This window comes from Drosophila serrata, unplaced genomic scaffold, assembly GCF_035046125.1.
Source record: "Drosophila serrata isolate PLE 108 unplaced genomic scaffold, ASM3504612v1 contig_359, whole genome shotgun sequence".
In the NCBI taxonomy this organism is placed as follows: Eukaryota; Metazoa; Arthropoda; class Insecta; order Diptera; family Drosophilidae; genus Drosophila; species Drosophila serrata.
The window spans coordinates 1,841,236-1,854,774 of NW_028257257.1; the positions used below are offsets into that span (position 1 = coordinate 1,841,236).

At 37.7% G+C, this 13,539-nt stretch overlaps 1 protein-coding gene across 2 annotated transcripts in view; it reads right to left on the minus strand.

Moving 5' to 3' along the window:
* Positions 1-621: 621 nt before the first annotated feature.
* The window catches only part of Eip74EF (Ecdysone-induced protein E74), an 85,324-nt gene continuing 72,406 nt past the window's right edge, over positions 622-13,539 (minus strand). For both annotated transcript variants that reach the window (XM_086838627.1, XM_020953909.2), the window contains 3 exons: positions 6,169-6,546; positions 5,377-5,694; positions 622-3,285 (listed from right to left, as the gene is read on the minus strand). In XM_086838627.1, the coding sequence (XP_086694753.1) occupies positions 2,255-3,285; positions 5,377-5,694; positions 6,169-6,546 (1,727 nt within the window). In that variant the 3' untranslated portion in view covers positions 622-2,254. The remainder of the gene's footprint in view (positions 3,286-5,376; positions 5,695-6,168; positions 6,547-13,539) is intronic.

Below are 13,539 nucleotides of genomic sequence, written 5' to 3' on the forward strand. Positions count from 1 at the left end.
TTTTCGGATATTGAAACGAGGAAGTACTGTCTCGATTTAAAGCTGCCTTCTGTGGGAGAGGTATGGCTCAGATTTCGTTGTACTCGAGTCGTAATCTCTTTTGCTCATTTATATATTGTTCGATTCATCTGTCTGTGTTTTCTGGGTGCAACTTATCGCCTAGAGCATCCTTATAACATTGGAATATGCATCCTCTAATAACTAATAACCGATTTACGTCTAGATAATGGTATATAGACATACATATATATATATAAATATCCATGATCCAATGTGGGGGAAACCTCATAAACTGAGACCTCGCGATGTGTGTGGTTGTGTGTCAAGTGTGTGTGTTACTTAGAACTACAAAATACACCAATCCGACGACTTTATCTAAAATATGTGCTCTGCTCTCGTGAGACGCGATTATATAAATATTGGTATTATCCTATATAGACTTTGAATATGCTATAACTTATGTACTTGTCATGGGAGGTATATCTAGATTCCAAATTTGTAGCGGGTTCCATATATTTGTATCATATATCTTTTGCTTACACACTAGTTTTCTGTCGGGGTTTCTTTTTTAATTTATTTACTTGTTTTTTTTTTTTTTGGTAAATAAAACGCATGCACAAATTGAAATAATAATTTTATTTAAAAAATAAAAAATAATCATAAAAAATTGTTTACAATGAACAGAGAGTTGAACTCAAGACTCACTTTGTTTATTTTTGCATCATATCATATCAACCAATCCAATCATCAATCATTATAAACAAAATGATATATTGTAGATTTCATCTTCACGTACACATACATAATAATAATAATAATAATAATAATCATAATAATAGATAAAGGTACTTAGAGAACGCAACTATTAAAGAAGTAGATTAAAGAACTAGGAGTTGGTTTTATTCTCTTTTTTTTTTGTCCTATTCAAGGGTTTTTCTTCCTTTCAAGAGATTGCACGTTTTGGGCAGTGTTTGGAAATTGTTGTCGGTATATATTGCATTGAGGATTGCGATTGTTTGCAGTGTTTGAAGCTGAATCTATATCTCTGGTTCTGTTCTGTTTCTGTTCAGGGGTTTCTGTTTCGATCTGTGGCAGTGTGACGTTAACAAAAAATACATTGGGTTGGTCTTTAAATAAAGATAAACTTCAGATCGAGAAAGTTTTGTTGAGTGTGTGTGTGGGGTGTGTTTTGGTGTTCTAAGACTGCTCAAGGAGTGTGTTCGTTCGGGTTTTGTATCCTGTGAGTTTGTAAATATACAAGACTTACGAAATAATAATTACAAAGAAAGTTTAGACCACCAGGTTGCCTGGGTTGTTACCTCCAGTTGTAGGATGTGTTGTGTATGCTTTGTTTTGGGAGACAGTTAAGGGGTTTAGCTGGAGAGAAACACTTAAATAAATAACCTATCGTAGTCGTAAAATTAACTATAAAACTATGAAATAATAAATTTCCATCTCTTTCCATCTTCTTTTTCTTTTATAAAATAAGCAACAAAAACAATTGGCCCAAGCATAGACACCACCGCCCGGATCGTTCAGATCAGCAAGGCTTTAGCCTTGAGCAGTGGGTTAGCTTGGGGGGCAGTTAGAAAAGATATTAGGCTAGGCATATACAGTTACGCAATGTACATTTTAGATTTAGATTTAACTTTAGATCTTCGGATAGAGACAGAGAATTTCTTGTAGCTCATTATTTTTTTACATATTACACACGTTTATCGAATATCAATATGAATCAATCCATAGCAATAGCAATATAGCAATAATAATAATATAATAATAATATTAATAATCGTAATAATATTCATAATAATAACCAATAATAACAATATTCATTAATTAAACATACCGTTACAGTTTAGAGTTTACAGTTTTACAGTTAAAATTACAGTTACAAGTACAACACTAACGCCAAATGAATAGATCATCATCATAATTCAGGGGTGTATGTATAGGGTACAGGACACAGGGTGTGGGATACACATAGGTATATATATATATGCATATATATACGCGTATTGGGACTATCAGCTAAAGGTGTGTGTAACTTAACGCATGTACAAAGAAATCATCGTTATCATCGGATCAAGTTATCATTATCATATCCCGCCCTTGCGTGACTGTGGAAGCCACTATTGCCGCTAGCCGGTTTTGCTTTGACCAATCCCTAACCCAGATTTTTCTCCCCCGGAGAACCACTTTCCATCTTTGATCCTTCACCCATTGATCCTTTATATATATACAGGCCTCCTCCTCAGACCCCATTGCAGTCTATCTCCACGATATCCTTGGGCACGTCCACAAACTGATAAACCAGCCGCTGACCATCCACCTTGGCCAGGATGCCGCGCTGGTAGTAGTACCTCAGCGCCCTGCCCATCGTCTCGTAGTTCATGTCCGGCTTGTTCTTGTGCATTCCCCACAGTCGCGAGACCGCCTTGGAGTCCACCAGCTTGAAGACACCCTTCTCCCGGTTCGTCCACTTGATGAAGCGGGGACAGTACTCGCGATCCTGGAGCAGCTTCAGCAGGAACTCCCACAGATAGGTGGTGGAGCCCTCCCTGCTGCGTCGCTTCACACCCATCTCCAGCTTGGGCTTGCGCGGCTTCTTCGCCTTCCGCTGCTGGAAACCGCCCAGCTCCAGCATGTAGGAGAGATCGTAGCTGACGCTGGACGTCGCCGGTTGGATCACCGAGGATGAGGACGAGGAGGCGTTGGCCGCTGCCGCCGCCGCTGCACTGGCGCTCAGCATTGCCGCCGCTGCCACGGCACTGCTGCTGCTGCTGACCACAGAGGCCGCAGCAGCTGCTGCAGCCGCTGCAGCGATTGTGGAATGCGGATGCGAATGCGAATGCGGATGTGGATGCGAGTGCGAGTGCGGATGCGAGTGCGGATGCGCTCCATTCAGCTGCGAGTGCGGGTGTTGCTGCGCCTGCTGCTGCTGCGCCTGCTGTTGATGCGCCTGTTGCTGCTGCTGCTGTTGCTGCTGCAGTTGCTGATGCAGCGCCTGCTGCTGCTGATGCGACAGTTGCTGGTGGCTCAGCTGCTGCTGCTGCTGCTGCTGGGCCTGTTGCTGCTGCTGCTGCGACTGTTGCTGCTGCTGGTGTAGGGAATGATAGCCGTTGAGGGCGGCACCGCGCTGCGAGGCCGCCGCCGCCGCTGCTGCTGCCGTCGGTGAGGTGAAGTAGGACGTGGGCAGGTAGCCAGGAGTCTGAGGATTGCCCCCCGATCCCGGTTGACCACCACCGCTGCCGGCGCCATTGCTGCCATAGTAATTATCGGGCACTGGAAAGAAAATAAAGGGATTTAGTATTTACATTTAAATTATCTTAGATATGTAGGCTTATACGAATAAATGAATGCGCCTAGAGGTAGGCAACAATTTTGAATAAATGCAAAAAAGAAAACTAATTCGCGATGCCGAAGTTTATATACTCTAGCAGTGTGCTTCTTAATTATAGAATCAACACGACAATCGATCAAAACTAAGCTTAACTTTTATATTTATATAGATTCATTTATGACAGTTTTTAAGACAATTCAAAAGTTTAAAAACCTCATAACTATGTCAAAAATCATTTTTTTACTCGGAAAGCGTTTCAATGATAGTTTTTATTAGGTTAACCAATCTACATACTCAATTTAAATTTTTTTAAATTTTAAAATTTTTGTCAATTTTTGTCAACTCTTGACAATTTTTGACAATTTTTGTCAATTTTTGACAATTTTAACGATGTAACCCCTAATAAAAATTTTGAAAAAATTGGTAAAAATTTGTGTTTCTTCTTAAGATGGCTAGATCGACTCTGCTTTTGATACTGATCAATAATATATATAATTTATGGGGTCGGAAATGATTCCTTCACAGAGAAAAAAACTTCTGACTGAAATCAGAATACCCTGCAATGTTATAAATATATCGTTTAAATTGAAAATAATTCTAACCCCTTCCTTAACCTGACTAATAAATTAAATCAATCTAGACTTTGCTATATTTTTCTCCTTAAATTTTAAAAATATTTCCCAAAGAAAATAATTTATCTGCTTGAATCCCAAATCTATCCCATGGTAACGATCACTCGCAACTATTTCACACCGTTTCCACCTATGTGTGTTTGTGTGTGTGTAGTGGCACAGGTATAATTTTGTATGCTATTTAGTAAGTTTATTTTTTTTTACATCCGGCGTTGCTGTTATAGTTGTTGCTGCTCGCCTGCCCGACGTTGCCCAATTCCACGGCTCAGCCAGTTCGAGTCAAAGATAGAGTGCGTGGAGGGGGGCCGGGGTCAGTCTCCAACTGAATAAAAACAAAAGTGAGCAGCACTCTCTCACAAACACACACACGGACGCTTTCGTTCGTTCATTTTGTTCGGTTCGTGTTTGGCTCGCTCTTGTTCGTTGCAGTTACTCTCTCTCTCTCTGGCACTCTCTTGCGATGAGGGGAATAAGAGTGCGAGAGAGAGAGCGCCAGAGCGCCATTATTGCCACATTGGCGCTGCTGCTGTTGTTGTTGTTGCTGGTGCTTTTTCTGTTGCTGCTTTCGTTGTCGTTGTGACCTTCACAATTTGCGCAAAGGCAATGTGTCGATGACCACAGATTTTTATACAGCAACTTGCACACACACACACTGAGAGCGATAAATGCACACGCACCCCTACATATATACGTACACGAGCAGAGAGCATAAAAGCCAGCGAGTGCTGCACACAGAGTCTCATTGCAATTGATTGTAATGCCACAGTGTGTGTGAGTGTGTGAGCGTTGACATTTTTACAGCAAAAAAATAAAGCAAGCTCGGATTAGAAGTGCATTATGTATGCAACAGATTATCCTAAGTTCAGATTGATTGAAAAACGCAAATGCCACATTAGGTTATGTGATTAATTGGCAATGATATGAGTAAATTCGTTGTAAGCTTAGAGCTTGAAGAACTAAACAAATGCACACAAAATCCTTCTAAGAAATTGTTACGTTTAATTGAAATTTTAGAAATAGAAAAGTTATTTAATTGTGAAGTTATATTTTGTAAGTGTTATTATGTTTTAAAGACTTAAATCCGGCCCTAATCGAACTAGCAAACTCTTTTTAGAAGGAAGCGTATCTTTGGAGACTTTGAATCCTTTGAAAAGCACCTAGAAGTAGGCTTTAAAAGAACCAATGTTCGGCTGTCCATTGAAGTTGCTGTTAAAGTTTAACGACTGTTAAATCTTGACATACCAAATGTAAAACGTAAAGTTTACTTAATTTGAGCCAGTTAAGAGTTAACTTTAATCTAATGCTTGTCCCTACATTAATCCCCTTAACCCTATCTTCCTTTAACCACATTTAAATTCCAGGATAAATGCTTTATGGACACAGTATACTATATATACTCACCCCCAACACTGCGATTCCATATGTTCCTCAGCGAATTCGCCGCATTGTTCTGGTATAAATTCGGATGCAGAAATGTGCCAGTGTGAAGGTGTGCCGCTGCTGCCGCCGCTGCTGCTGCTGCTGCGGCTGCTGCCGATGCGGACGCAGATCCCGATGCCGTAGCGGACGCAGACGCAGAATTATTGTTATTGTTGGCCGCAGAGGAGGCCGGTGGCATCCCGAGGCGCGCCTTCAGCTCGTCGGCGCAGGGCTGGCCCCCGGAACTGGAGCTGTCCACATCGGAGACGCCGCTGTCGGCGGGACTGGGCGGAAATGAACCTGCGAACGGGAGCGAGGACGAGGACGAGAAAGAAAAGGGGTAATTAGCAATCGATATGGACATGAATATACATCTATATAATCTATATATGTAAGTATAGCGAATCGAGTCGAGGGCGTGTGCAGTGGTTCACCTTGCGACTGGACACGCTCGCCTCATTGGGCAGTGCACTGTAAATAATATTGGGAACTGGGTGTTGTCGCGATTGCCACTTTTAAGTTTGCCTTCAAATAGTTTCCTGATTTTTCTTTGCCGAATGTTTTATATTTACATTTTATTTTCTTATAATTAATCAATAAATATTCATTTTCCTCATGAATCTTTGCAGAATTTTAAATTTTTTCAAGGACTTGCCGTGATACACAGATATCACTTGCATTATCTTTTTCATCTCAAGTGTTTTCTACTTCATTTACTTAACAAATACGTACTTAAATAAATTAAGTGAATTATTTTTAATGTGTATTATTCACCTGTTGTGGCCGTCGTGTAGTTTCTGTGATGCGGATTGTGGATGGCACCGCCGCTGAGCAGATTATGGAGCAGCGGTCGGTGCGGAATGGCCAGCGGTTGCTGTTGCTGCTGCTGGTGGGCATTGTTGTTGTTGCCTGCTGCACCATGTAAGCTGTGCTGCTGCTGCTGCTGTTGCTGCTGCTGCAGCTGGTGCGGTGTAAGCAAAGCATTCTGCTCGGTCTTAATATGCAGCAATGCTGTGGCGCCGGCAAAGGATGTTGCATTGTGCTGCTGCTGTTGCAGTTGCTGCTGGAGATGTTGCTGCTGCTGCTGCTGGGAGTGTTGCTGCTGCTGAGGCGCCGGACTTGTCGATTGTTTGACAATAGGAATTTCAGTGTCTGTAATGGTGAGAAAAACGAGTATTTAAAATAAGAAATGCTTAAATTATCTCGTAAAAAAATAAAATTAAAATAAAGAAGTAAAGTAAATTTTTATAGTTTAAAATGTTAACTTAACAGAGCATCCTGAGTGAAAGAGAGAGTAAATGGTAATTTTAGAAAAGCTTACATTAAGGGTGACCATTTAGTGGTAATAAATCTGAATCCCACTAATTACCCTGTACATTCGCCTCTATTGTGTCAAGTTCACCCAATTTACCGTTATCTTTTACAGCACTCTGCTTTAGTAACGGGGTATACTTAACCTCTCAGCAGGGTATTTCGAGTGACCGCCCCCACTTCACAGTAACCCTTTATATTTTTTACACTTACTACGCCCCTGTCGTCTTTAGAGCTGTCAAAAATGTCAAAAAAAAATCCAACAAGAGCTAATAAATATGTACGTAAAAATTCGCATCATAATTTCATAGAAATGTCATGTTGTTGAGTGGAAAACAAGGCAAAAAAAAAGGCGAACGCGAAACGAAAGAGACGAAGTGAAGTGAAACAATTGAAATGCCCCAATTTGGTGAGCCATGAACTCGCAGCCGCAGCAGCAGCAGCAAAACAGTGAAAGAGAAAGAGCAAAAAAAATTAGCTTCTCACTTTCCTTTGCAGCTGAAAAAGTAAAAGTGCATTTTCACTTATTTCATGCAGCAGCAACAGCAGCCGCTGCAGCGGAAAAAAGCAAAGCAGCAACAGCAACTAACAACAACAAAAATTGCATTGAATGTCAAGCTGTTCACACACACACATACATAGGCACACACAACTGCATCAAAGGCAAAGCGCGGAGCAATGAGGCTTGCAAGCACTCACACTCAGACATGCACACACACACACACAATTGGCAGCAAGAGAGGAAGAGAAATCAGGTCAAGGCTTGTCGGCGCTGTGGCTGCGACGACGACGACGACGAGTTTACAATTTATGCTTTGCTGGCTGCATTATTGCATGTTGCGCCTGTGGTTGTGCGAGTGTGTGCGAGTGTGCGCGCCTCTTTATCTCTGTGTGAGTGCTTTTTACAGCTTTTTAAATACACACAGGCCAACGTCGTTGCCGCCGTCGTCTCGTTTTGATTGCCGCCCGCTTCGCTTATTCCGTTCATTCGTCCATTCGTTTGTCGGTTCGCCCGCCCGTTCGTCGTTCGCTCGTTGTGGGTGAATGAGAAGCATGTAAAAAATACCATGCCTACAAGCATACTAACATACAAATATACATATGTAAGGTACACTTGGAAAAACTGGGATACTCTACCAACAAATTAATGAGTACAGGTAGAGTTTAAATGGAATGATTAACCTTTATTAAAGTTTCAAGAACCAATTGACCTCTTTTTTCTATACTAAAATACCTAATAAGATTAATCACTTCAAGAGATTGCAAAAAGTATGCTATGATTATTTAATTAATAAAAAATTAAATCACATTTTAGAATTATTTGTATGCTATTTATATCCCTAAAATATTTAAGCCTCTTATTTATGCACTCAATATAATTTAAGATTCCCAAAAAAAAACATATTCGTAAAATTACAAATTACATTTCTCTCCGTTCATGTAACCATATTTTTTTCTATATGTAAAGCCACGGCAGCAACAGCGAAAAAAAATATATGGCACAAAAGCGTATTTACCCACAAAAATATAAAAATGAAAACGAAAATAAATGAAAACAAAAAAGCCAAAGTCGTGACGGAAATCGCGCGGCAACAAAACAGCTGTGCGGTTGCAATGGTTACAAAGCGCACATTCCCCCTGAATGCCACCCCCCCTTTTGCCACAATTAGCTAGCTGCTGCTGCTGTTGCAGCAACTTTTTAAACGGAAATTATAAATATAATTTTCGCCAGGTTTTTCATTTCGAGAATTTCCTTCAGTTTCTACTCTATTTACTTGAGCTTTAATCGCTTGTCGAAGTGGAAATGTCGGAAATGCCTGTCACTTGCCTCGATATTTCTTGCCTGTGTGTGTGTGTGTGTATTTTTCTTTTTTTTCTTCTTAAATGTTATTTTTCCTCTTAGTTTTGCCGTTTTTTCCGTGGGGAAGTGCTCACGTGTTTTTTTTTGTTTACTGAGGCATACGCGGCGTATGCGTAATTTGTTGCAGGTGTCCGCCAACGAGTTGATTTGAGTGAAGTTCTCAACAATAAATCGATGACATGCAAATGACGTAGCGAATTTGCAAAAATGCAGAATAAATATGAAACTATAAAGATGAAAATGTGATGGAGAAAAATGATGTTTAAATATAGCTTTTGGGGTTTCATTTAATAAGTCATAGGAAAAGTATTTTAATTTATCAACACAAACTGCAATAAACTAAATTTTAATACAAATATTTCCCAGAAATACCGATTGCTAAATTATACTACCTATTTACTGTGAAATATATGACATTTATATATTCACAATTTAGAGAAATATGAATTATATATGTTTGTATATTCAACTTGAGTTTCCCTATAAAACCTCATTAAATTCTTAGAATTTCTTACTTTACTTATTATATTTATTTACTTAGAAAATAGTTTTGTATATGAGAAACATGAGAAACGTGTGCGGTTTATTTCCTGTATGTGGCATACTGGGCGTATGAGTAATATGAACGATTATATTACGCATACGCCCAGGTGTACACACCAGAAGGAAGATCCCAATTTATGAGCACATTTCCTGGCAGTACACGTTGTGGCAGCTTTCACTGTACCTTTTAGCTAGCTGTGGCGCCTCAAAAGGGGAGGGTAAATAGTAAGATAGGAAAAAAACCAAACAACAGAGGTTCAGCTTTAATGGTGCATAAACAAAAAAACAAACACTGCGAAAGAAAGACAAATAGGCAACATTGCAATGCTGCGCCAAATGTGCGCTGACCTCTAAAAATGCGGTCTAATAAAAACCAGCAGACAACTACAACAACTACAACAAGAAAACATATAAACAGCAAAAGCAGAAACAAAATTTAATATATTACGAGAAAACAAAGCGAAATTGGCAAACAACAAATAATAAAAACGAAAAACATAACACACACGCACAACACAAAGAAATTAACGGTAAAGTTGCACTGGTGTTGGCTTTTGCTATTTCTTCTTCTTCGTATTTTTCTCCTATTTTTTATGTATTTATATTTTTGCCTTTTGTTTAATTCGAATCGAGCGAGGGAGCTCCACGAATTTGGACTTGAACTGGCTCGTTGATATGTGCGCGGCATTTTTTGGGACAGTTACATCACACAACTCCGGCGGATAGCGCAGCATTTTGCCGCAATAGTAGGTCAATGTAGGTACGTTCCATCGTTAACACAACTCGAATATTCGTACCGTACTCATATATGTCAGAGTTATGTGTACAGTGTAGTTGTTGCTGCATGATTAGTCCGCCTTATAAAGCCGACCGCCCAAAATGTTTTTTTCTTATATGTTTATATGCTCTAAGAGGGGGTATAGTGGGTTTTTGGGCGGAGTTTGTACTGGTTTTAAGATATTTCTTATTTGAATTTCCATTATATAGTAATGTTAAGATCTTTTCCAATTAAGAATGAGGGTTTACTGTCTTTCTATTAAGTTTTAAAGATTTATTCCAATGTATCTTTAAAGATTTAGTTAAATAAATTGCTTTGTCTTATAGTTTTTTTTATATATTTTAATGATTTACAAAGTTTGAATATATTTAAAAAAAAAAATAACATAAAATTAAATTAACTTCCAATCAATAAACATAATTTTAACACTCTAAATATTATACTTTCAAGAGTTTCAAAAGTCTCCATTACCTCAATTAAAGAGTATTTCAAGTTCGCCTTAAATACTAATCAAGCCATCTTCTTCTTTATGTTTTTGATGTTTCCCCCCTTTGGATTTATTGTTGTTGCGGTGGATTTATATATTTTAATCAACTTCCAACTAATAAAAATAAGTTTAAACATTTTAAATATTATACTTTCAAGTGTTTCAAAAGTCTCCATTACCTCCATTAAAGAGTATTTCAAGTTCGTCTTCAAGTTCGTAATCAACCCATCTTCTTCTTTATGTTTTTGGTGTTTCCCCCCTTTGGATTTATTGTTGTTGCGGTGGATAAGGCGTCATCCGAGGTGCTTGAAATTTTGTTTACAATTTTCGTAGCATTTCCGAAAGCAGTAGAAGCTCCTCGCCTGTCTGCTGTACACAACAATTGCACACCGCCACCAACAATACTAACAACAACAATAACAACATTTTGTAATTGTTTATGGCATTTTTTGGTTATTGGCCTATTTTTTGATGTGCCCAATGCCCGTCGTATTTCTTTGGTGAGGTTTTTGTGGGCGGTAGGAAACGAAAAAGTGAATTTATGCATGTGGGTTCCGCTCTGAAGGGGGATTTACCTATTGAGCTCAAAAAAGCTAGGGAGGTATTTTGTAGCTGACATTAATCAGTTGAAAGTTAGCAAATGAAATTGTATATTCAACAAAGAGATTATTACTGCTTTGGCTTTTTGGCAGATCAAATTACAAGGGAAATTGTGTATTGGTATGAAATTAATGTAGGTAGTTTTGAGAGATTAAAAGCAATTCAAAATAATATTAAAGGTTAAAAGTATATTTTTAAGAAAGTACAAGCAACGTTTATTAAAAATTAGTAAGTATTTCTAAAAATCATTTTATCAGAGTGTAATGTAAATTAAATTCAGGTTAAAAGGTGAAGGCTTTATTTTCAAGCACCTTTTGTATTAATTTTAAGACTCCTAATTGATGTCCCCCCTTGTTTACCATACAAAAATCTGTTGAAAACATATGCAAATTCGATTCATCAAAAAACTATTACGAATTCCCTGAATTTCTAAAGCCAAAATAACAAATAACAAATAGAAATGGTTTTGTATCGATAATTTCACTTGTGCGCAATTTAGCGCCAAACCGGAATCAAATAATAATAATAAAAAAATACGAAAAAAAATGTGCCAACCATTTGGGATACACATTTATTTATTTATTACTTATAATCATAATAATAAAATTTATGGCAATGTTGTTTTTTTTTTTTTGGAAAGAAAGCAACTTCCAGCTAATTCGAAAAATTCAAAATTGCAGTCAGAAATCAAGAGGAAAGGAGATAGCAAATGGAATGCACAAAAAAGAAGAGAAGGATGGCAACAGCAGGACAGCAGAAAATCAACAACGCAAAAGTTCTATATTTAAATATTATAATTTATGTGTTTGTTTGGCAATTGTAGTATTTGTTGTTGTCGTTGGTGTGAATGTCTTCTCTTCCCCGTTTTTTTTTTCTTGCTGTCATTTTTTTCAGTTCCCGTCTGCCTCGTTTTGTATTACTTTTTTGTTTTTTTTTTTGTTTTGCACGATCCCCATTATTCCCATTCCCATTCCCATTTGTCTTCTCTGTCTGTGCTCTCTCTCTCCCTCACTCACTCACTCTCTTTTCGCGACACTCTAAATTCCTGTTCTGCCCGCTGACTTATTTTGGCTTTTATGCCTTCGCTGTCGCTGCCTCCGACGACTCTGCCGGCTTCGCTGCTGCTTTCACATGCGTCTGTGTTGGTGCCAAGAATAAAAGCCCCCAGTTGTTGTTCTCTTTTGCGGTATGTTTGTATGTATGTACATATGTATGTGGCGGAGTGTGTCTCACTGTCTCTGTGTTGCTCACTTTTTTCTTTTTTTTTTTTTTGGTTCGTTCCACTGTATGGGTGTGTACGCTTTTTGGAAATTCAGTCTCAAGTTCAAGGTCTCGCGGATAACGCACACCACCAGCAGACGACAAAAGCAGGCAGGCAGCACAGACACACACACACACACACATGAACACCAGATTCTCATTGTTTATACATGCGGTCAAATTAATAGCATTCTTTTGTGGAGTTTCTTAACACAAATTGAAGAGAAAACTATATGTACCATTATACCCTCGCAGAGTGTTATAATTTCAATTAGAAGCTTGAAATGCAGTGAAGAAAACATTTCAGACCCCACAAAGCATATATATGCTTGATCAGCATCAGCAGGAGAATCGATCTAGCTATGTTCGGTCAAAAAAAAATTTTATAAGGGGTTAATTCATTAAAATTGTCAAAAAAAGTAAATTTAGTATGCAGATTTAATAATGTAGTAAAAATTACTCTTAGAACATTTTTCCGAATTATAATTAATAAATTTTAAGCTTAGTTATGAGTTTTTTAAACTTTACATTTGTCAAAAAATTTGTCAATTCAAAGAATGCGAATATTTTAAGCTTATTTATGATTGATTTCAAATTCGATCCTCTAATTAAAGTTAGTTTCCTGTCCTATTTTCATTTAAAACCAATTTTCCATAGCCATTTCCCTATAATTGTGACCTCTGCTGTCTATGCATATCAAGCAATTTCTCATTGTCGTATGAACTGAATTTCGGCGTTGTATGAATGTTTACTGAAGCTTTCAATTTTAACATATGCATTTAATATGTACAAAAAAATATATATAAATAAATAAAAAATGCACAAACACACTTGTGTTTATATAGACAACAACAACAGCAACAATATTCTACTTCCATATTTCCGCATTAAGAAATGATATGTATGAGACTCTCCCCACTCTCTTTGAGATCTTTTTGGTTATTTTGCATTTTTTAACGGCCGCTATTTCTCTATACTCGAAAATTCTGTCGTATCGCACAAAAGGAAATATAATGTAATTTTTGTATTTGTGTATAAACTGATCTCTACATCTCGTTCGTTTTTTGTTTTTATTTTATATTTTAGCTGAATCTTTTTTAATTTGTCATTAAGTACTTTTATTTGTTTTATGGTGTGTGGTATAATATGCATATAGATTGACGCATTTGCTTTCAGGAAAGATGTTTTTTATTACCTTTCGTTTTAATTTGCTGTGTTCCTTAAATTGGATTTTGTAATGTATTCTATATAATATATTATATATTAAAATACATTAAGTATTTACTGTTCAGATAAAAATGCTCT